The sequence below is a fragment of the Saccopteryx leptura genome, chromosome X, assembly GCF_036850995.1.
Source record: "Saccopteryx leptura isolate mSacLep1 chromosome X, mSacLep1_pri_phased_curated, whole genome shotgun sequence".
In the NCBI taxonomy this organism is placed as follows: Eukaryota; Metazoa; Chordata; class Mammalia; order Chiroptera; family Emballonuridae; genus Saccopteryx; species Saccopteryx leptura.
Window position 1 is genome coordinate 43,437,394 of NC_089516.1, and position 24,004 is coordinate 43,461,397.

At 48.7% G+C, this 24,004-nt stretch overlaps 1 protein-coding gene across 2 annotated transcripts; it reads left to right on the forward strand.

The window, feature by feature from the left end:
- Positions 1-2,528: 2,528 nt before the first annotated feature.
- Positions 2,529-23,974, forward strand: FOXP3 (forkhead box P3). Of its 2 annotated transcripts, XM_066356819.1 has the most exons (14): positions 2,529-2,652; positions 2,778-2,810; positions 2,957-3,119; positions 15,527-15,758; positions 16,243-16,347; positions 16,437-16,575; positions 16,950-17,037; positions 17,106-17,210; positions 18,518-18,605; positions 18,813-18,893; positions 20,005-20,155; positions 21,256-21,332; positions 22,826-22,927; positions 23,133-23,974. In XM_066356819.1, exons 4-14 carry the CDS (start codon positions 15,549-15,551, stop codon positions 23,280-23,282), a joined length of 1,296 nt encoding a protein of 431 aa, XP_066212916.1. In that variant the 5' UTR covers positions 2,529-2,652; positions 2,778-2,810; positions 2,957-3,119; positions 15,527-15,548; the 3' UTR covers positions 23,283-23,974. The 2 variants fall into 2 exon arrangements, with proteins under 2 accessions (XP_066212916.1, XP_066212915.1); XM_066356818.1 differs by lacking the exons at positions 2,529-2,652; positions 2,778-2,810; positions 2,957-3,119 and having other exon boundaries at positions 15,386-15,758.
- Positions 23,975-24,004: the final 30 nt, after the last annotated feature.

Sequence of the window (24,004 nt, forward strand, 5' to 3'; positions counted from 1 at the left end):
GAATAACCATAGGAGAAATTGAACTTACTGGAAGATTATCTTTTTATAACCAGCTCTGCCAAGAGTTGATTGGGCATGTTGGTAGACATTAACATAATCACAAATCCAAGCCCTGTCTTTTTTGCCTGATTCAGCTCTCCACACCCCACAGTGACCTCACCTCCTTTCTTTCTTTTTTTTTTTTTTTTTTCTTTGAGAAAGAGAGGCAGGGAGAAAGATAGTAACTTGGAGCTGCACCTGTATATACCCAGACCAGGGAATCGAACCAGCAACCTCCGCACTCCAGACAAGCTCAGTCGGTTAAGAGCATCACCCTGAAACAGCAAGGTTGCGGGTTGGATCCCCAGTCCGGGCACACAAGAGAAGCAACCAATGTATGCACTACTGAGTGGAACAACAAGTAAATGCTTCCCTTCTCCCTCTCCTCTCTCTCCCTTTCTCTCTGTCTCTAAAATAAATAAATAAATAAGCCCTGGACCTATAGCTTGGTTGGTTGGAGCATCATCTCCTTTCTTTTTTTTTTTAATTTTTATTAATTGTAATGGGGTGACATCAATAAATCAGGGTACATATATTCAAAGAAAACATGTCCAGGTTATCTTGTCATTCAATTCTGTTGCATACCCATCACTCAAAGTCAGATTGTCCTCCGTCACCTTCTATCTAGTTTTCTTTGTGCCCCTCCCCTTCCCCCTCCCCCTCTCCCTCCTTCCCTCCCCCCCCTTACCACCACACTCTTGTCCATGTCTTGTTTTTATGTCCCACCAATGTATGGAATCATGCAGTTCTTGTTTTTTTCTGATTTATTTATTTCACTCCGTATAATGTTATCAAGATCCCACCATTTTGCTGTAAATGATCCGATGTCATCATTTCTTATGGCTGAATAGTATATCATAGTGTATATGTGCCACATCTTCTTTATCCAGTCTTCTATTTTTTTTACAGTGATTAAGGCCTCTCACCTCCTTTCTATGTGCCTCCATCTCTTCTGTTCCCTCTCCCAAGAGTACTGCTCCTTCTGCTTCATCTAGTCAACTCCTTTCACTCTCCCATTGAGGAACAAAAGGGAACCAAATTGTAGCTTTTGTCCATTGAATATATCCATTCATACATTTCCCTTCCATCCTGGGAGGATTTACTGAACACCTACTATATACAAGGTTTTGACTCACAACATGCCTAAGAGGAAGGTGGACCCCACAGCAGCCACCTCCCTGCCTTCATGTCTCGGTGTTCAAGGATAATGGGTCAGGAAGGATTATATTTCACTGCAAATTAACAGAAAAATCATGAAATAATGGGAGGTTAAATGCGATAGAACTTTTTTTTTTTATCATCTAGAAGTTCAAGCTGGTGAGTAGTCTGGGGACTCCTTCTGCCCTACCCAGTTAGGACATCGTCTGTGTCTAAGTCTAACCCCCAGACTCTCACCCTTCAACAGATCCTATCATCTCTCCATTTACAGTATTTCCTAAATCCACCCTTTCCTCATCCACTCCACTGCCATCATCAGTCTCTGAACTATTGCAGTAGCCTCCCTCTCACTGGTTCCCCTGCTTCCACCCTCACTCCTACAGTCAATTCTACACACAGCAATCAGAGGGATCCTGTTAAGTTCCAAGACAGTCCATGTCTCTCATCTGCTCACTCAGAGTAAAGGTCAAAGACCTCACCATAGGCTATGAGCCCCTGCATTGATTAACAGCCCCCCTTGTCCCTGCTCTGACCTCATCTCCTACCCCTCTTCCTCTCACTCACACTACTCTAATCATACCAACCTCCTTAGTAGACCTTGAGCAACTCAGGCACACTCCCACATCAGGGCCTTTGCACTGGCTGTGTCCTCTGGAATTATTCAGATGTCTACATGGCTTCCTCCCTCACTTCCTTCAAGTCTTTGTCAAAGCCCCCCTTCTTTGGGGATTTTAACCACCTTTTTGTTTAATCCTGCCCATTCTCCACCAGAAGCCTTCATATGAGAGGATATAGTCCAGTGCAAAGAAACTGTGGTGAACTCTGCCCCTCTCTCCCTACCTGACCCCCAGCTCTTACTCTGCAAGGGTCCTGGCTCTCAGTAATGGATCACACCTGCCACACCCTGAGCCTTGTACAGATAGTCTCCTGGGACTCTTTGGGCCACCACTCTCACTCAGTTTTCCTTCTATTTCTCTGGCCACTTCTCTGACAGTAAGGGAGAGATGGTCTGGGAGGGCGTAAGGGTGGGGGTTCAGCCCACACCTCTAACCCTAAAAGAGAAAACCAGCCCCTTCTCTTAAGAGGGACAGGACCTGGGGCAGGGAACAAAGCCTTGGCTTCTAGAACTAGCCTGGTTAATAGTTACACAGAAGGTGTAAGAAGTATTCAGACCCAAATCCATGGGGAGCAAAGGGTCATTAACCTTGAGACATCCCTAAAATTAGCTTCCCGGGACTCCTTGACAAACACACTCCTCCCCCCTATTGCTCCCAGCCATTTGCCGCATCTGTTAAGCTTCTGCTGTACACAGAGTCCCTCCATATTTCAACCTGAAGACCTCATCCTACCTTGGTTCATGTCCTGGATGCCTGGCACACAGGCCATCTTTGAGTCTCAGACGTGTCCCACCAACTCAGAAGCCTCAACCAGTGAAAGTTTTGTTTTGAACTAATGGTAGGGAAGGTTGGTTTCTTTTTTTTTTTTTTTTTAATTGTAGTTGGCTGACTTTTTTTAGATTTTGTTTTTCTATTCACCTTTTTTTTTCTTTTCTTTTTTTTTTTTTATCTTCACAAAACCAGGCCATCAGATCCCCTCTGGGCTTTTCCAGAAAGGTGAGTGTGAGTTGAGGAAAGAGGCTCGCCTGTTTTTGAGGACTTGGAAGGTGAGCAGAAAAGACACAAAGGGGTGAAGGGGTGGATTTTGGCCTCTAGGTTTGTATGATGTGAATAAAAAGCTGTTTCCAACTTCTCTTCCCCAGGCCTGAAACCAGTCTCACAGATGGGTTGGAGTGAACATTGGATGACAAAATCCCGGGCCATGCAGGGAGCCAGGGACTGGGAGTCTAAACCATGGCCTGTCAGGAGAAGCCCCTGGGTGCTTGTCTCCCCTGTTGAACATTAGTTGAGGGGGTGCTCGCTGAGGTGAGGAAATTCTTGGACAACCTTAACCCCCCCCTACCCGTAAGAACCTCTGAACCTCCCTGTCATTGCATCCTACAATTTAAAACCTAAGACTATTGGGCAAAAGGCAACTTAGGGGTTTCAAAACCTGGCGTCAAGGAAAGCAGGACCCCCACTCACCGGCTCTGTGATCTGGGGCAAGTTTCTCAACTACTTTGCACCTCTGTTTTCTCCACCTGTATAACAGCCATGATGACAAGATGGACCTCAGTGGGCTTTAGTGAGGATTTCTGAGACGTGTTCAGCACTGTGCCTGGCGCGTGGAGAATTTGATATAAATGTCAGCTACAAGGATGTTGGCAGATATTTGGGATCCTAAAATTTGAAAACTGGGATTTTTTTCAAGTAGAAAATTGCGAAGGCTGAGGGCCTCGGAAGCATCAGATCATGGTGTCCCTGACTACAAAAAGGTTGGACTTCGTGAGGATGGATGCATTAATACTGGGGTCCTGGTCATGACCTTCCTTATAGGGTGGCCTCTGGGTCAAAGATCTCAGGCCCTAAGACATGATGAGACAAAACTTTTCTCCCTGTCCTCACTCAGTGATGCTCAGTGGATTCCGGAGCCAGTGATTCTCAGACTTTTCGATTCTGTGAATTGTGGAAGGTGGGAAGGACTCCCTTCTTTTTTCTCCATGAAGTAACTTCCATGCCTCTCACCCTCTGTGGGAAAATAGGTTGCAGGAGTGTCCTGAACTTCCTTTCCCTGGGCAATAAGAGTGGTCATGACCATATCAATTCTACCTAATGGAAAACTGAGGCCTAGAGCAGGGTAAAACCTCTGGAAACACATCCTTGCCATGAACCGGTGCAGCTAGTAATTCCAGGTCTTGAGTGAGAATGGTGCAGAATTAAGAAAATAAGCTTAAAGAGAAAAAGGATGGGCTTGGGAGGTCTCTTTACAATGAAAGAGACAGCTTGCAAAAAGCAACCCTCCATTTCCCAACTTGCTTTATTTATAGGGCAAAGTGAGGCCATTAGCAAATCAAAGAGATAATTAAAGCAAAGTCACATTTCCAAGGCATTCCAAGAATTCTCACAAGTGCAGAAAACCCCCACCATACAAAACATCTTAACTTCACAAAACAAAGGATAAAAAGAAACTTGCCTCCCATCTTTTCGAGGGACATGGGGGGTAAAACAAGCATAAACAATCCGGCACCACAGCTAACTTGAAGGTGTGGAAAAAAATAGCCTTTAGCAACTTCACAGAACAAGTGAGGTGGGGGGTTGGGCAGACTGTCAGTTTACTGCCAGTTCCCCACACCTCTGTCCCCCAAAATCTAAGCTGCAAAGACCCTGTTGGCTTTCGGTCTCCAACATATCCCCCTTTTCTATTTTTTAATTTTAATTCGTATGTTGTGATTTTTATGTATTTGATTTTTTTATGTTTTGATTTGGAGGCAGACTGGAAAAATATAAAATAAACATAAAATTTAAATAGCCAATGCTAACAGATATTAAAACAAGTGTCTTAATATAATGAAGGAATTAAAGCCTTTTAGATTATTAAGCAAATTCTTAGCTAATATAGTAGGATTTAAAATAGAATTTTTGTAGTTTTGAATGTCTTTAATATGTTAATGTAATTTTATCAAGTTTATGTTGACACCATCACTGCTTCACATTATTTGTAAATGTAATTCAACTTTAGTTTGAGAACTGTCCCAAGGAGCAGGAGTCATCCCTATTTAGTAAAAGTCTGTATGGCATTGGAATTATTATATTTCCACATTCTGTAGCTAGTGTTTAAGTTTTAATGACTTTTTTTTAGTATATTGTAAAGCCAGTAATCAAGGCCAGGGCCACCATCAGAGCAGCCCGGCCCATGCAGGTTCGCATTGGATTCGGACAGTCGGTAAAGAAACCATGGAGCCAAAAACTGGTGGGCCATAGTCTTTAATCTAGCTTGCACCCGGCGGGCAAGTAAAAATACACACTGGGCTCCAAAACCCAGTCACATTCAGTGCTCACAAAGCTACTGATTTATCTGAGTTTCCTAGAATCAAAGGTTTCTAGCTCACCAGCCTTATTTCCCTCAGTTCCCCATCTTCTTCCTTATCCCAGATACAAACTCTACACAGACTGGCATCTCACTCAGCACTCCGCCATCTTGGCTGCTTCTCCTGGCCTCCTCCACGTGGCCTCCTTTAGCTGCTGGCTCTACTCTCTCCGCTCTCTCATGCTAACCTCAGGAACCAAGAGCCAAACTCCCTCTCCGTTCCCATTTTATAGTGTAGAAATCCAAACCCTTAATCCAATATTCATAATAGGGAAGTCTCTAATACAAAGTCACTTCTCTGAGGCATGATAGGATTGTACCACCTTACACCAAAAAGGGTAGGAAAGGCTTAATCCCAAAACCAAGCCCCAGGCTACAAGGATTCTGCCTGCCTTTAGCCCACCCCAACACACATTAATATCACCTGGGCAACGGCCTCTTTAACAAAGTGAGCATAATACATTTTATCTGCCCAACATATATTAAGCTTTCATAATAGAAGTGGGCAAAATTTGGCTAGCTAAGAATAGAAACAAGGCTGATTTTGAAGACGGGAGGTGAAAAAAGAGACAGAGAGGCTTTTAATTTGGAGAGTAGGTCTTGGCCTAAAATAGGCATGGGGCATTGAGGTAGTAGGAGAAAAGAGTGCGTAAAGGAAACACCATGTATTAGACAAGGCAGTGGATTTGTGGCAAATGGGGAGGAAAATAAGACTGAACACCTATAATAGAGATTTTCAAGGGATGAGCAGAATTCAAATATTTGGGCAAGGCAGAGTAAGTGGCCCTCATGTCTATAAGAAATGAGATTGGCTTATTTGCTATTTGGATGGTTATTTTAGGCTTATCCACGGTGATGTGAGATGGGGCTAATGGCCCTGGGCACCTACAGTCTTTAGTGGCAAGTCCCAGCAGGCTGGGAAAGGTTAAGTTAGAAGTGGCTGGGGTAGGGCTGGGAGAGACGAAACCCTCCCTTGGAGGAGCAAGAGGGCAGCGTCCCTTTTTCCCACAGCAAGGGCATGGCCCTGGCGGGGGCTGAGAAGCCAGACAGGCTTTAGCCCAATGACCTTCCTTTCCATTCTTGAAGCAGGGCCCCGATAGAGTCTTATGAGGCCTTTTAGGGGCGCTGGAGCCTTTAAGGGCATATGCCAAGAGCTGGTATTTTGCCTGATCTCTTTGGGCTCTGTCTGCCTTTTCCTGTTCCTCTAGGTCATTATAGACCTTAAAAGCCATACTTAGGAGATTTCATTGAGGGGTTTGAGGATCCTCCTCTGCTTATATAAACATTTTCCATATATCTGGAGATGACTGGAAAAAAAACCCAGTGTTATCAGCTGGATCAAATGAAGGAGGGTAGAAATTTGCAGGAGAAAGAGGTTTGGAGTGTGTTAAGAGGATTTGATAGATGGAACAGGTTTGACAGAGAAAGGGATGAGAGCATAGTAAAATAAACCTTATACAATTGCTCTTATGAAGTGAGTCTCATTCTGGCTCATGGTTTTTACCAAACACTCAGGAACCCACCGAGGAGCCTCCGCAGACCTAGAAAAGACACACACATATCCTTGGCCCCATAAGAGAACAGGGTCTGGCCCTTGCCAGATTCCTGTGAGCGGGTCCCTTCATCACACTTCAGGGAAGGCTTTCCTTGTTGGATTCCAGAGTCTCTGGACCACAGAATGGCCCTCTACATCAGTATTCAAAATTTTTTTAAGTAAAAAGAGCATGATAAAGAAGATTTGCAGGAGTTCCAAAGTATGATTGACTCCCCCTTTTTCATTTTTTATAATTGATTTTTAAGTGTTTGCTGGGCACGCTTTATGCCTTGACCCTGAGGATTGTAAGGAAATACCTGTCCTCAGGTTAATTCCAAAAGTCTGACAAAATATAGTAAATGCTTTTTCAAGTAACACTCCCATATTTTTCAAAACACTTTTATTCCATTGATTAACAGGCAATCTAGAGAGCACATAAATCTGAAAAAATCCAGTATGACCCATAATTTATTACTCCCGACTATACTCTCCCCCAAAACTACTCAAAAATTTTACTTACTGTGCACACTTGGGGAGTTCCATCACCTGTCTTTAGTTTAGTTTTTCCTTCCTTAGGTCCCCTCTGTTCAGTCGCCACTTGCCACAAACCAGCATGGCTAGTAATTCCAGGTTTTGAGTGGGAATGGCGCAGAATTAAGAAAATAGGCTTAAAGAGAAAAAGGATGAGCTCGGGAGGTCTCTTTGCAACGAAAGAGACAGCTTGCAAAAAACAACCCTCCATTCCCCAACCTGCTTTATTTATAGGGCAAAGTGAGGCCATTAGCAAATCAAAGAGATCATTAAAGCAAAGTCACATTTCCAAGGCATTCCAAGAATTCTCACAAGTGCAGAAAACCCCCACCATACCAAACATCTTAACTTCACAAAACAAAGGATAAAAAGAAACTTGCCTCCAATCTTTTCGAGGGACATAGGACAAGCATAAACAATCCAACACCACAGCTAACTTGAAGGTGTGGAAAAAATAGCCTTTAGCAACTTCACAGAACAAGTGAGGTGGGGGGTTGGGCAGACTGTCAGCTTACTGCCAGTTCCCCACACCTCTGTCCCTAAAAAATCTAAACTACAAAGACCCTATTGGCTTTCGATCCCCAACACATCTCTATTCCATTTCTTTCCCTGGTGTTTCCCATCCACACATAGGGCTTCAGTGCCTCTCTTTCTTTTCCCAGAGACCCTCAAATATCCTCTCACTCACAGAGTAGTGTCTCTGCATGCCTGAGATGCCCTCGTGATTTGAGTTCTTTTCCTTTGTTTGTTTTTTCCTAAAATTTGAGTTCATTTTCATTGTTTGTTTAAATACACTTTTTAAAAAAAAAAACTTGTTTCTCATGATCTCATTGATACCTCTCACCTCTGTGGTGAGGGGAAGAAACCATATTTTCAGATGACTCGTAAAGGGCAAAGAAAAAAACCAAATTTTAAAAATTTCCGTTTAAGTCTCATAATCAAGAAGAGGAAAAAAAAAAAGAAGAGGAGAAACAAGCAAGAGAGAGAGAAAAAACTATGAGAAACCCCCCCACCCCGTGATTATCAGCGCACACAGTCATCGAAAAAAAAATTGGATTATTAGAAGAGAGAGGTCTGTGGCTTCCACACCGTGGGTTTTCTTCTCGGTATAAAAGCAAAGTTGTTTTTGATATGTGACAGTTTCCCACAAGCCAGGCTGATCCTTTTCTGTCAGTCCACTTCACCAAGGTGAGTATCCTGGCTCTCCCCGACCAGATGCAGGTCCAATGGAAGAGATATCAATGAGGTAGGTACTGGAGGATCTTGGGTCCTCCAGTATAGTCCAAATGCATGCAGCTACTGTGGTCCTCATCAGGTAAGGTATTTTTTTACAACAATCTTAGTAATAATAAATGCCAGAAGACTGCTAGGTAAAGTACTTAATGTTTGGGTGGAGGCAAAGATAAATAAATTGATATGTAGATGGTAGGATTTTATTAAATATGTCAACAGTCAATCTTTATGAATTTCAGAGCTTTAAACACCTTGAAACACTATCCAGGTATAACTGGAAATTTCAACTACATCTCTCGCCTCTCTTCATCAATTCTCTCTTGGTATCTACTATCCCTCTATCTCTATTCACCCTGTCTCGCTCTTTCCATGTTTTTCTGCCCTCTCTTTCTCCGTCTGCTTCCATGGCACTCAAAATCTCCATCCTTCTGTCTTTATCTGCCCTGTCTGTCTCCTCCAACTTGACCACACTCCATCTGTCTCCTTTCCTCAGCCTTTCTCCCACCATCTCTCCTGTTCTCTTGTCTTGCCTTCCCCTGCTTACCTCCCCACCCATCACAGAACTTTATACTATTGACACTCAAAAATAGTGTGTTGAGTAATGCTAATGAGGACATTTACCTTTTATAAAAATGAGCATCTGCTGTGATCAATGAAGAATTGTGAACTGTAGGGTCAGGCTGAGGACTTAACTGAACTTGTCCTTGCATTGTATAAAAGGAGACCCTCCTGGGGTCACTTCATTGTCAACTGTGGTTTAACTGTGTGGTCCGACTCCCAGGACCGTGTGTGTGTGTGTGTGTGTGTGTGTGTGTGTGTGTGTCCGTCCAGAATCACTGTCCAGGAACAGAGCAGGCTGTTCCAGGTTCGGGTGAGCACGTCTCTACAGGCTTAGCCAGTGCTAAATGTTAACTATTAATATTTTTTAACCAAATTAGAATCATGCTGTCTATTGGCTTTGTTCCTGCTTTACTCAATTAATAGGAGCATTTTTATAGATTTTTGAAGTTGTCAACTTGAAGCCTGAAAAATTGTTTCAACATATGATCTTACATGGCTGTCAAAACCCCACATTGTCATGAACCATAATTGGTTCGACCAAATTCCCATCATTGGACATTCGGGTTGTTTTTAGCTTTTCCCCCTAATCATCCCTGATTAGTCCCTTGGTTTCCTGAAAATGGAGTTACTGGAGCAAAAGGTGTGTGCATTTTTAGGGTTTCTGACCCTCCCTGCAAATTGTTCTTCCAAAAGGTCATCCTGTTTTATGTTCCCTCTACTCAAGCTAACCCTGTGTGGGTATTATCATTTTGTAATCTTTTCCCAACCTAACAGGTAAGAAAAATATTAATTAAAACATTAATGAAATTTACATTCTTTGATTACTTAGATCACTTATACTGTTTATTGACCACTTGTGCATTTGGGGGTCTGGTGTCCTTCATCCTAATAGAGTGTTTATCTTTTTTTCTTATTGATTTATTATAGCTCTTTATTTAGAAAGAATATGAACCTTCCATCATTCATTCATATATAGCAAATGCTTGCTTTTTCTATTTGTTCGCGATGTTTTGCGATACTTGTGATGTTTTTATATAGTCAGATAGGTTAGTCTTTTCTTCTGTGGTTACTGTCTCTGGTTTTGTGCTTAGAAAGTCCTTTCCCACTTGAAAATGAGATAAATGTTCACAAGTGTTGGCTTCTAGTCTCTTTTATGGCTTCATTTTTTCCATTTACTGTAGAGGTTAAGAGTGTGGGTACTGGAGCCAGACTGTCTGGAACAAACTCAGCCTTACCCCAGGCTATCTGTGTAATTTTTAGCGAGGCATTTATACTCTCTGCACCTCCATTTCCTCATATATACTGTGATGATTAGAGTATCTACCTCAAAGGTGGCTGTGAGGATTAGATCTATTAACCATGTTAAATGCTTAGCATAGGACCTGGAATACAATAAATCCAAGAATTTATTTTAGGGTATATGATGATGCTGACATTTCAAACTGGGCAGGGAGGAGTTAGTGGGAAAATGGATTGATTATTCATTCAATAACTTTTATTTTTCCCTTAATTATCCCAGAAACATGTGCTAAATAATCTAGCCTACACATCCCCCCGTTTGAAATGCCACATTCATCACGAACTCCATTCCCTCTAACCATGTGTCTGTGTTTGAGCTTTCTGTTCTGTTCTGTTCCTCAGTGGCTGTTTGGTAGCACAGCCACACTGCTTTTCTGATTGTTGCTTTGCAATAGAACGATGCAATTCCCAGCCCTGGGGGGAGCCCCCACCTCAGCCTTTGTTATTCCTCATCATTTAAGGCAGCATCTGTTCTTCCAGCCAGAGGCCAGCAACCGTTATTTTGGGGGGTATCTCTCTCTCTCTCTTTCCATATAGATATAGATATGGATGAGTCCCCCCACAAACACTCTGTCTCTCTTTCTCTGAGCATCTCTCACTGTCTCTCTCATTCTGTTTGTCTCTCACTCTTTGTCTCTATCTCATATCATATCTCTCCCATCTCTTTTTGTATCTCTTGTTCTCTATGATCTCTCTATTCCCCTATGTCTCTTTGTTTCTGTCTCTCTTTGTCTCTATGTATCTCTATTATCCCTCTCTCTGTCCTCTGGATAGAGTGGCAGTTGTCAACTGAAAGCCCTGCAGACACCTAAGAACTCACCTGACACAGAGTGAAAGGGCCCTGGCCCTCCCTCACCTGTTCCATCCTTTCCCCTTCCCAGTGCACAAGAGGAGCAAATTGAGACCAGATATGGACGGGAGGGCCTCTCTCAAGTCCTCACAGAGATTCAGTGGCAGAAATAAGACCCAAGTTCAGATCTTCAGACTCAGTGGGGACCCTGGCTCTGTCTCTCTCTCCCAGTGTGGGCCTCAGTTTACCTCTCAGCACCCATGAGGGAGAAGAAGAACCTGGGCTGCCCCCCAGCTGCTGCCATTCCCCATTCTGCCTTCTCACAGGTGGGACCCTCACTAAGGCAGGAGGATCCACAGTCACAGTGTGGGGCTCGGCCTCCCGAAAGCTAGGCTGGGTGGGGCCCCAGGGCCCCATGGGTCAGAAAGCCTTGTGGGCAGAAGGTGGTGTTACTGGGAGGACATCAGTCAATGGGTCTGGCTATGGACAGAGCTCAGCCACGTCCCAGAGTTGGTACAGGACCCTTCCAGAGAGCCTGGTAGTGGGATCTCTACCGGCCAAGGCTAGGCTTTTCCTACTCCCCGCCATGAAGCCCTCGCCAAAGGGACACCAGCCTGAACCTCCCCTGTATTCCCTCCCCATCTCTGGCTCATTGTCTGGGAACATTTTCCCAGCATAGACAAGGAGATGGAGGCCCTGCAATGTCCATTCACCAATCACTGACATTTTGCTAAGCATTTTCCACGTATTAACTTTGGAAGATGGGTACTGTTATTGTCCCAATTTACATATAAGCCTGAGGAGAGTTGTAGCTACTTAATGGCAGAGCATAGCTCCAGGCTGGGGGAAGGAGAGAGGGTAATTATGACTCTCTTGCCTTCACAGAATTTAGAAGGGAGGCTGAGGGGAGGTTTAATTGTAATCCAGGCCTGGTACGTGAAAACCCAAAAAAGTAGTGAGCTTTCTGTCCTTCAGGAAGTTCCAGTGCATTTGGATACCAGAGACACTGGCTTTTACATACTGAGAAGTTGGACCCATGGACCCCAGAGAGTCTGTGGGTTTGAGATTCTGGGATCCTTTGTATCTAAGAAATAATGTTCTGTGATTCTGAGGTTCTGGCATAGTACTAATTAAAGACCTCAAGAGTCTCGGTACCTGTGGGATATGCATGGCACTTCCCAAGCATCAGATCTTGGGCTTATCCTTGTTTGAGAAAGGCCAGGTCTACAGGGCCCACGGCTTGTCATGGTGGCCAGATGGACGTCACTCACCACATCCGCCGGCACCCACATCACTCCACCTGGGCCAAGCCGGCTGCAGGATGGGCCAGCCAATTCTCGGAACGAAACCTGTGGGGTGGGGTGTCTGCCCCCTTGTCTTCCTCCTTGGTGCCGATGAAGCCCAGCGCATCCGGCCGCCATGACGTCAATGGCGGAAAAAATCTGGGGAAATCGGAGGCTCTGACAATGGGGCCCAGATGCAGACCCCGATATGAAAACACAGTCTATGTCCCAGAAACATCCTCCATGTGTCTTCTGAGAAATAGTCAGAAAGGGACGCCCCAACAGACAGTGCAGGAAGCTGGCTGCCCGGCCGGGCCCTTCAGTACCCGCCCTCTAGTACCCCACCACCAGACAGACCATATCCATGTGGCCTTTCTGAGAATGTATCTATGCTTCCTTGAGTCAGGCCATTCCAGATATGTTTGAGGAGGAGATTTCTTATAAGTTCTGGCCAAGTGTCCAGGCAGCTTCAGAAGTGACCACGGGCCAGCTGCGTGGACCAAGCCAGAGTAGTGGAAAACATCCACTCACTCACCAAAATTAGAACTGTTTGCTCAGGCTTCTGTAACAAAGTACCACAGACTGGGTGACTTAAACAACAGAAATTTATTGTCTCAGTTCTGGAGACCTGAAGTCCTAGATCAAGGTGAGACAGGGTTGGCTCCTTCTAGGGCTATGTGGGAAAAAGTGTTCACGCCTCCCTCCTAACTTCTGTTTGCTGGCAATTTTTGGCATTCCTTGGCTTATAGAAGCATCACCCTTACCTCCACCTTCATTCATTCACTCATTTCTTCACTCACTTCCTCATAGTCACTGACTTCTCTCGGGCCCTTGTTCTGCGCCTCCACAGACCCAGGCTCCTGTTTCTCACACAGTAATGTTCTAACCCCCAGAGAAGACTAAGGATTGAATATCTGGATTTTCACCCCCACCCCCCTCAGCACCACAGCTCTGACAACCCCCATAGGTTGAGAAAAAAAGAAAGGAAGGAGCAATTGCTCCATCAAACCCTCCTTGTTCTCCCTCGGACTGTTCTTCGCAGCTGTGTGCCCACCCCTGTGCTGCAAGGTGGGGTGGTGAGGTACACACACACACACACACACACACACACACACACACACACACAGCCCCACAGCAGAGCCTGTGAAATGTGCATGCACAACCTTTAAGGAGAAAGAAGTGAAGCTCTCAAGCCACCATGGGACTGTGAAATGATGCACCTGGGTGTCCCCTTCGGTAAAATGAAGGTTGGACTAGGCAGTCCTTCCAGTTCTGACTTCTTCTTAAAATGAGATTACAGTCTGACCTGTGGTGGCACAGTGGATAAAGTGTCGACCTGGAAATGCTGAGGTCGCCGGTTCGAAACCCTGGGCTTGCCTGGTCAAGGCACATATGGGAGTTGATGCTTCCAGCTCCTCCCCCCTTCTCTCTCTCTGTCTGTCTGTCTCTCTCTCTCTCTCTCTCTCACCCTCTCTCTCTCCTCTCTAAAAATGAATAAAAAAAATTTTTTTTTAATGAGATTACAGGATTCTGAGAAACCAAGGCCCTTCTTGTTGAGGAGTGTAGGGTTCTGGGGCCATTATGGACAGCTTTCTGGATTGGGTTTGGGTAGGGGAAGAGGAGGAAGAGTGGGCATTCCAGGCAAGCCAAACAGCATGAGCAAAGGCTCGGAGGCAGGCTGTGGGTCAATTCTAGGGAGTGCTGAGTCAAGGAGTTCCCACAGGACCTGGCTCAGGAGACCTTGTCTCTCCTCTCTGGCACCTGCCATGCCAGTTCTGTGCAGGGCCGACCCAGAGGTGACCAGACCCTGTCCCCTCCTGAGCTCCAGACTCCTGTACTCAGCTACCCACTCAGCACTTCCACTTGTGTGTCTAACGCCAGGCTCTTTGTGTCCATCCACACTTGGATCATCACCACCCTATCTAGCTCTGCCCCCCCATTAGCCCCATCTCAGTCTCATTAGTTCTGTCCCTTCAACTAGTCAAGGCTAAAACGCAGAAGTCACCTTGACCCTTCCTCTCTCACCTCCAGATCCAAGGTACCAGAAAATTCTCTTGACTCAACCTTTCAAACATGCTCAGAATCTACCCACTTCTCACCATCTCCACTGCTACCATCCTGGTCTGTGCCACCATCATCCCTTACCTGGACTGTTGCAATAGCATCTTCACTAGTCCCCTGCTCCTGCCCTTACCTTCTTAGAGTCTGTCCTTCTCGCAGAAGCCGGAGGGATCTTTTCTGTCCATGACCTCCGGCCACTCCCAGACATGCCCAAGTCATTGGGGTAAAATAATGCTCCCAGGAGAAAATCAGAGATCAGCCCCAGGGGTATCAGCAAAGGTTATGTGCCCGATGCCAGGTGCAGGGAGGACCAGAGGGCTCAGGCCTGAAGACAAGCCTCAAGAGTTGGGAGAAGAGCCTGACCAGGCGGTGGCGCAGTGGATAGAGCATGGGACTGGGACGCGGAGGACCTGGGTTCAAGACCTCAAGGTCACCAGCTTGAGCGCGGGCTCATCGGGTTTGAGCAAGGCTCACCAGTTTGAGCCCAAGGTCGCTGGCTCAAGCAAGGGGTCACTTGCTCTGCTGTAGCCCCCCCCCCCGTCAAGGCACCTATGAGATATCAATCAATGGACAACTAAGGAACCGCAACGAAAAATTGATGTTTCTCATCTCTCTCCCTTCCTGTCTGTCTGTCCCTATCTGTCCCTCTTTCTGACTCTCTCTGTCTCTGCCACACACACACACAAAAAAGAGTTGGGAGAAGATCTGAGACCTACCCTGGCTGAGGTCCCACCATCCACCATGAACCCTCAGCTGCCCTCTGGAGGGTACATCCCACCAGAGCTGTGCCAGCATGCACTGGCAGGACATGTGCTGGGCCTGGGCAAGTCTGAACATGGGGCATGTGTGCAGACACATGCACACTTATGTTCCTGACACTAATGTGTGTATTCATGTGTGTGCAGGTGCATGCACACACAACCAGAGCTGGGGTCCAGTCGTGGGGACCTTTTTTAGGACACATCCCAGCCAATGCCTGCTCTAACCAGGGAGAGTGTCCACACGGTTCAGGTGTTTGAGTATGTTGCACACCCTGTAGCACATGTATAACTCCTTCTCCCTATGTCTCCACAGCCTGACCTCAGACAAGGACCCAATGCCCAACCCCAGGCCAGCCAAGCCCTTGGCCCCTTCCTTGGTGCTCACCCCATCCCCAGGGGCCTCATCCAGCTGGAGGGCTGCACCCAAGTCCTCAGACGTACTGGGGGCCAAAGGCCCGGGGGCAACCTTCCAGGGCCGGGACCTTCGAGGTGGGGCCCATGCCTCCTCCTCCAGCTTGAACCCCATGCCACCATCACAGCTGCAGGTGAGGCCCAGGGCCCAGGATGGAGCAAGCAGGGTGGAGTACCTGGGCCTACAGGTGCCGACCTTTACTGTGGCACTGGGAGGGGGGCCCGGCTGGGGCACAGGAAGTGGTTTTCTGGGTCCCAGGCAAGTCTGTGACTTATGCAGATGTCACAGGGCCAAGAAAGTCCCCACTTAGCAGGTCTCAGAGATTCAAGGTTCTCCCCGAACTCCCAATCCCTCTCTCAGTACAGGAGATCCTATTATGGTCCCACGGGCATGGCTATGTGTCCCCTTCCCCATGTGACAGAGGAGAGGGCTGGGGCCCAAGGACGTAAGATGATAAAGTTGAGGTCAGCTCTACCACCATTAGTTGGTTGATCTTGAGAAAGTCACTCAATCTCCCTAAGTCTGAGTTTCTACATATGTATAAAGGGGATGGTCATAGTACCTACCATGTGAGGATGGGGATGGCATCTCTCCAGCCTGCCTTCCCCCCTCCCCAGCTACCCACAGTGCCCCTTGTCATGGTGGCACCCTCTGGAGCACGGCTGGGTCCCTCGCCCCACTTGCAGGCACTCCTCCAAGACAGGCCACACTTCGTGCACCAGGTATCGACCCTGACTGGGCAGAGAGGAGGGGGCAGGTGGGGGAATTGGGGAAGGGGCCTGGCTGAAGCACAGCCTATATGTGTCCCCAGCTCTCAACAGTGGATGCCCATGCCCGCACCCCCGTGCTGCAGATGCGCCCACTGGACAGCCCAGCTATGATCAGCCTTCCACCACCAACTGCTGCAACTGGAGTCTTCTCTCTCAAGGCCCGGCCTGGCCTGCCACCTGGTAATGTCATACCCCACAGTTCCACAGAATCCCAGAGCCCCCAAGTCCTTGAATGTAAGCAGCGTAGGTTGCTAAATCATGGCCCTCAGGTGTCGGGTATCAGGTTTTATCATCTTGGAAACTCCAACCTCCAAAAAATGTCAGGCTCAGAACCTGAAAGATGCAGAGCGTCAAAATCACAGAAACACAGATCTTTGCAGTTAGTCAAAATGTCAGCACTTGCGAATGGCAGTCTTTAAGCTTCTCTGCCAGAAGCCTTGGACATAGGAACACCAGAGGCTCAAGAGCATGGGAAGCTCACAAGGAAAGGCCTTGTGGGCCAAGCTCCAGAGCCCAGGTCATAGTCTCCAGAGGTGCCTTGTCCTCATCCACAGGGATCAATGTGGCCAGCCTGGAGTGGGTATCCAGGGAACCAGCACTGCTCTGCACTTTCCCAAGCTCCAGTGCACCCAGGAAAGACAGGTCAGTGGCAGGGCTGGGAAGGACTCTTGCCTGGCCATTTCGTCCTCTGACACCCTCTATTCCCCCAGCACCCTTTCGACTGTGCCCCAGGGCTCCTACTCACTGCTGGCAAATGGTGTCTGCAAGTGGCCCAGGTGTGAGAAGGTCTTCAAGGAGCCAGAGGACTTCCTCAAGTGAGTGACCCAGGCCCATTCTAGTCCTGGACCCCAGTTTGTGGATGAGGTCCGGGGTGCAGGTCTTAGCTCAGGCCTCATTCTGACAGGCAGTAAGATAAGAGGCAAAAGCTGGACTGAGAATTCAAATCCAGGCTCTGTCACTCACTGGCTGTAAGACCTTTGGTAAGTTACTTAGCTTCTCTGGGCCTTGGTTTTCTCATCAGTATATGGGTTATAATAGTGTGTACTATTATTTACCCCCATTTTACAGACAAAGAAACTATGGCCAAAGAGGTTAAGTGTCTTGATTAAAATGACCCACTTCTGACCCTGGCCGATTAGCTCAGTGGTAGAGCATAGGCCCAGCCTGTGGATGTCCTGGTTTGATTCCCAGTCAGGCACACAGGAGAAGCAACCATCTGTTTCTCCACCCCTTCCCATCCTTTATCTCTCTCTCTCTCTCTCTCTCTTTCTCTTTGTCTTGCCCCCTCCCACAGCCATGGCTTGATTGGCTCCAGTGAGTTGGCCCCCTGGAGCTGAGGATGGCTTAGTGCCTCCACCTCAGGCACTAAAAATAGTTTGGTTGCTAAGCAACGGAGCAACACCAGAGATCGGCAAAGCATTGCTCCACAGGGAGCTATCCAGATGGATCCCAGTTGGAGTGCATGCAGAATTCTGTCTCTCTGCCTCCCCTGCTCTCACTTAATTAAAAAAAAAAAAAAGAAAGATCACCCACTTCCTAAGAGACAGAGCTGGAATTTGAACCCAGGCAACCAGGCTCCAGAATGCACACTCCTAACTGCTTTGCCCTGCTACCCCTCATGCCAGCATACCAGCCTGATTTTATTGATTCTTCAAGTCCCAGCTCCTCAAAATGGCTGTTGCTGCCTCTCTTTAGCTTCATCACAAACAGATACAACACACATACACACACGCACGTACAAGCGCACACACCTTCTTCAACCCTACCCAACTGTCAGCAGCAACTCAATGCATCCTGTCCTCTTCACCACCAGGCCTTCCCTCCACCTGGAATGCCTTTCCTGCTCTCACCTACCCGGCTGCTCCCAGCTTACCACCCTTCCAACATCATCTCCAATACCCTGGCCAAGCTCAAGTGGTGACCTCAGGCCCAACACAAAGGAGATGCCAAGTAGCATGTGTTGAAGGAATGATGGGTGTGAGAGGAAAACTGAGGTAGAGGGTTGGGAGGCTGAGTATCTGAGGAGAGACCTCCCAGAGGGTCTGAGCCCTCCCCACTCAGAACATTGAGCCAGGAAGCCAGCTCCACCATGGTCACCTGCATGGAACCTTCCCCTCCCCAGGCACTGCCAGGCAGACCATCTCCTGGATGAAAAGGGCAGGGCAGAGTGTCTCCTCCAGAGGGAGGTGGTGCAGTCTCTGGAGCAGCAGGTGATGTGGGGCAGGGTGTGGTGGCGGGGGAATGGGGCATGTGCATGAACCTTATGTCCAGCCTGGGTCAGGAGCCAAACTCACCCTGGATGGGGGGAGCATCAAAGGAAGAGGGGGAAAGGAAACTCGCAGGGAAGACCACAGCCTGAGCAAAGACATGGTGGGAAAAGCCTAGGTTGAGTTCTCCCTTTGTGCCTGTCCTCACAGCTAGTGCTGGAGAAGGAGAAGCTGGGTGCCATGCAGGCCCACCTGGCTGAGAAGATGGCCCTGACCAAGGCTTCATCCATGGTAAGCCACCCCATGCCTAATAGCGACACAGGCTGCTAGGGCAAGGGCACAGGGGACAGGCCTGGCAGGGTGCAGAGGACTTATTCTTATACCCTGGGATCTCTGGGTCCCTGTTCCCAGCTCCGAACATGCCCAGACCTAAGAATCTATCCCCCTCCACTTACAAATCCTCTGACCCTAAGCTATTGAAACATCGTCATTGTTTTCAAAGCAACAGCAAATAGTCACTGAATGCAGATCATGTGCCATTGGCAAGGAAAGACTGGCTATGTAACTCGCTGGACACAGGGTAAAATGAAAACGCAGGGCTCGAATTTCAAAATGGCAACCGCCAAACATTAAACAAAGTGCAGGGCTCTATGTGGCTGTGTACATCACATGCCCACCAAGTGGGCCCTGGGTACTGCTTCTGATCACTTTGCTGGTATGAACTTATTCAGTCCTCATGGTGCCACTGTCATGTAGGCATTGCTATCAATCCAAACCCACAGATGAGGAAAATTGAGGCCAGGCAGATTTAAGTGACTTTCCCAAGGTTGAGTAGTAGAGAAGCCCAATTCAACAACCCCAGCTCGGGGCCCCAGCATTGGTGAGCTACACACACTAGTGCCCACACCATACCCTGATAAATATGGCTCATGCTGCTTTGTGGGAGTACAGTCTTTGTGGGAAGGCTGGAATTGAGAAGAGGGTGCCCTTTCTTTTTATTTATTTATTTTACAGAGTCAGAGTGAGGGATAGACAGGGACAGACAGACAGGAATGGAGAGATGAGAAGCATCAATCATTAGTTTTTCGTTGCTCATTGCGACACCTTAGTTGTTCATCGATTGCCCTCTCATATGTGCCTTGACCGCGGGCCTTCAGCAGACCGAGCAACCCCTTGCTTGAGCCAGCGATCTTGGGTCCAAGCTGGTGAGCTTCTGCTCAAACCAGATGAGCCCACGCTCAAGCTGGTGACCTCGGGGTCTCGAACCTGGGTCCTCCGCATCCCAGTTCGATGCTCTATCCACTGAGCCACCGCCTGGTCAGGCACGCTTTCTTTTTAAAACACTTAAAGTGGGAAGTTTTAGCCTTTAGGTCACCAACCTCTCCCTTTCCCCCTCCCCCAGGTGTCATCTGACAAGGCCTCCTGCTGCATTGTAGCTGCTGGCACTCCTGGCACTACCACTCCAGCCTGGCCTGGCCCCCAGGAGGGCCCTAATGGCCTGTTTGCTGTGCGGAGGCACCTCTGGGGCAGCCATGGACATAGCACATTCCCAGGTAAGGATGCTCCGTGTTCTACATGGGGTCTGTCTCGAACCCCTAATCCCCAAACTGGCATGTGATGAGTGGAGCTCTACACTGCTCTTCCCCACCACTCAGCCTTTGGGGAAACACACCTGCTTGCAAAAGCTTCCTCTCAGGGTTTCTGTGACCTGCAAGCTCCTGTTAGGGCCTCAGATGTTTAGCCCTGCCTCCCCTGCAGATCGGGGAGGGATCAGGGCTCCCTCGCTATTCTAGGGATTGAGGCTTCAGCTATTCCATTTGGTTATCAGAATGGAGAAGGGAGGGAATTATGTAATATCCAGGGACTCTCCCTCCCAGCACCAAGGGAAAGTGAGGTGATTCACCCACACTCACTGATCCCCTGCTACCCAAAAGGCCTGGGCTGTGGGCTTAAGAGGGATCAGGGTCCTTGAGTATCATCCTGGTTCTGCCATTTAACCAGTTACATCCTTTTGGTGTGCAAGTTACTTCCCTTGTTTATTTTTGTTTTGTTTTTGGTTTGTTTGTTTTTTTTTTTTTTCTGAAGCTGGAAACGGGGAGAGACAGCCAGACAGACTCCCGCATGCGCCCGACCGGGATCCACCTGGCACGCCCACCAGGGGCGATGCTCTGCCCACCAGGGGGCGATGCTCTGCCCACCAGGGGGTGATGCTCTGCCCCTCCGGGGCGTCGCTCTGCCACAACCAGAGCCACCCTAGCAACTGGGGCAGAGGCCAAGGAGCCATCCCCAGTGCCCGGGCCATCTTTGCTCCAATGGAGCCTTGGCTGCGGGAGGGGAAGAGAGAGACAGAGAGGAAGGAGGGGGGTGGAGAAGCAAATGGGCGCTTCTCCTATGTGCCCTGGCCGGGAATCGAACCCGGGTCCCCCGCACACCAGGCCGACGCTCTACCGCTGAGCCAACCGGCCAGGGCCCTTCCCTTGTTTTTAACCTCAGGAAGAATAAGCCCCATTTTGGTGTGATTGGTACAAAGAGTAAGTGATACGAGTTACGTCCAGTGGTCAGGAAACAGTAACTGTGATCGTGGAGAGAGTGGAGGGTAGGAGAGGGAGTGAGGAGGTTCAGATGATGCCTGACTCTTCTCCCCCTTGGACAGAATTCTTCCACAACATGGACTACTTCAAGTTCCACAACATGCGGCCCCCGTTCACCTACGCCACCCTCATCCGCTGGGTAAGCAGGGCAACTCAGGCCAAGGAGAAGGAAGAGAAAGAGGGGGTGGAGACCTGCCTCCCAAATGCCCAGCCTCCCTCTGGCACCCCCAGGGAGGGCTCCTGCATGAAGAAACCCATGCGTCACATGTGGTCCCTCATACTGGCTTCTCCCCACACCTGCTCCCAAACCCAAACCTAAACCATCATCCATACTATAAGGCAAGGCAACTTCAGGCCCTTAAACCCACTGCTTTCCTGATGTCCACCTTAACCCCATACCTGTCTGCCTTCTGGACCTATAAAATCACCCGAAAACTAACCTGATCTCTGCCCTCTGCTCTAACCCCTAGCCAAGTGTTACCCTCCTGCCCCAGCCCCGCTGTGCCCCAGTACGTCAACACATCCCCCAGCTGAACCTCTTCCTTAACCTCTTCCTTATAACAGCTACCTCACCCTTAACCTAACCCCATCCCAACCTCTTCATCTGAACCTCCCTAATGCCTTCCGAAATCCTTCACCAGAGCCCAGCCAGACGGTCATCTTAGGCCACAGCTGACACCAAACCTGAACCTTAACTTAACCTCTATCAGAGGTCCCCAAACTTTTTACACAGGGGGCCAGTTCACTGTCCCTCAGACCGTTGGAGGGCCGCCACATACAGTGCTCCTCTCACTGGCCACCAATGAAAGAGGTGCCCCTTCCAGGAGTGCGGCGGGGGGCCGGATAAATGGCCTCAGGGGGCCACATGCGGCCCGTGGGCCGTAGTTTGGGGACACCTGTTACGTGATTCCACACAGTCCCCTACCTGGCCCCATCCTGACCCTAAACCTTACTGCAGCTGTAATCACTGCCGCTAAACTTAATCCCATTCCTAAATCCAAACAAATCGAATTCCCTGACCCTTAGCCTCACTCCACACCTAACCCCAGCCCTGCCGCTTAACTATGCACAACTAACATCAACTTCACAACTAACTTCATTCTTGACCCTGAACTTAACCACATCCCTGACCCATAAAATAACTATTGTATATAATGAGGCCCACCTCTGACTCCTGACCTAATGCTACACAGTCCTGTCATGTCCCCATGAACAGTCCTAGTGTCCTAGTCCATCCCTAGCCTGACTCTAACCAACCTCTTCTCCGACCTTTAGCTCAGCCTGGCCCTTCATGCCATCCAAATCCTTAACTTGATCCCATTTCCTGGCCCTTAACCATCCCAGACCTTGAAAACTCACCCCTATAGGGGACCCCACTCTAACTCCATCCCAGATCTGTAACCTAAATCCAGCCCTGACCCTAGCCAGACCCTGCTCCAGCCTCAGCCCTGATCCTTGACCTAACCCATCCCAGCCCACCCTCACCCCACTTCTAACCGTCTCTGATCCATCACCGCCACACCACCGTCCCTCCCCTCCCCTGCCCCCACAGGCCCACCCCATGTCAGATGGCCCGGGTGGGCCGCTATGCCCCTCAGCCCAGCTTTAAGGAACATGTCCCCTAACTTCCAGGCCATCCTGGAGGCTCCCGAGAAGCAGAGGACACTCAATGAGATCTACCACTGGTTTACACGTATGTTTGCCTTCTTCAGAAACCACCCTGCCACCTGGAAGGTGAGTGCCTCTGGAGGTGACAGGGCTGGGATGGCCTCAAATGCCACCCTGGTGCTGGGCCAAGCTGGACAACCCTGGGCTGGGCTTGCAAATATGATGGGAAGGGGCAGGAGGTTGGTTTTGGGTGAGGTCTGCTGACCTCAGAGGATGACCAGCCACTTGTTTCCCCCACCCCTGGCCTGATTGGCTGGCCCTCCACCCACAGAACGCCATCCGCCACAACCTGAGCCTGCACAAGTGCTTCGTGCGAGTGGAGAGTGAAAAGGGGGCTGTGTGGACCGTGGATGAGTTTGAGTTCCGCAAGAAGAGGAGCCAGAGGCCCAGCAGGTGTTCCAACCCCATACCTGGCCCCTGACCTCAAAACCAAGGAAAGAAGGAAGGACAGGGGCCAACATGGGGGGCAGAAGTAGCCGGGGACAGGGGTGACAGGTCCTGGACAGGCCTGCTGGGACCAAGTATGTGTATACTGTCTTGCCTGCCAGGGACCTTACTACCCAGCTGACTACCCCCTGAATCATGCTCTGCACCAAGGCTGCTCGGAGGGGCCCCATCCCTGTACTCCCACCCCAGCCCCCTGCCACAGGCTGTCTAGGCAAACCGAGTCTTCACCACCAACCACACACACAACCTGCCTCAGTCACTCAGAGACAACCTTGGACTAGAGAACACACAGATGATCACCATCCTGTCCCTTGGACTCCATACAAACCCCCAACACAAAGAGCCCGTTTCAGTACACTCAGACAACCTCAAATCTGCAGTCACCCAATCCCACTCCAGTAGTCCTGTCAACCCACATACCTCACAACACACACCCACAGAAAGCCTCCAGGCCCCTAGGTGCAGTGTTACATGTGGTGTGCCTAGACATCCACACAGAAGCAGCCTCAGTGCCTTCAGAGTCTCCGGTCCTAGAAAGCCACATGGACACATACCAGTCACACATAGTCCCACGTAGCTCCTAACACAACCGCTCAGTCACACAGCCCATTAGAACTCACCTGAACACCACACACATACATGCACTCACACAGCACCTCAGGTCTCCTGATTCCTATGCAGACACAGACGGCCACA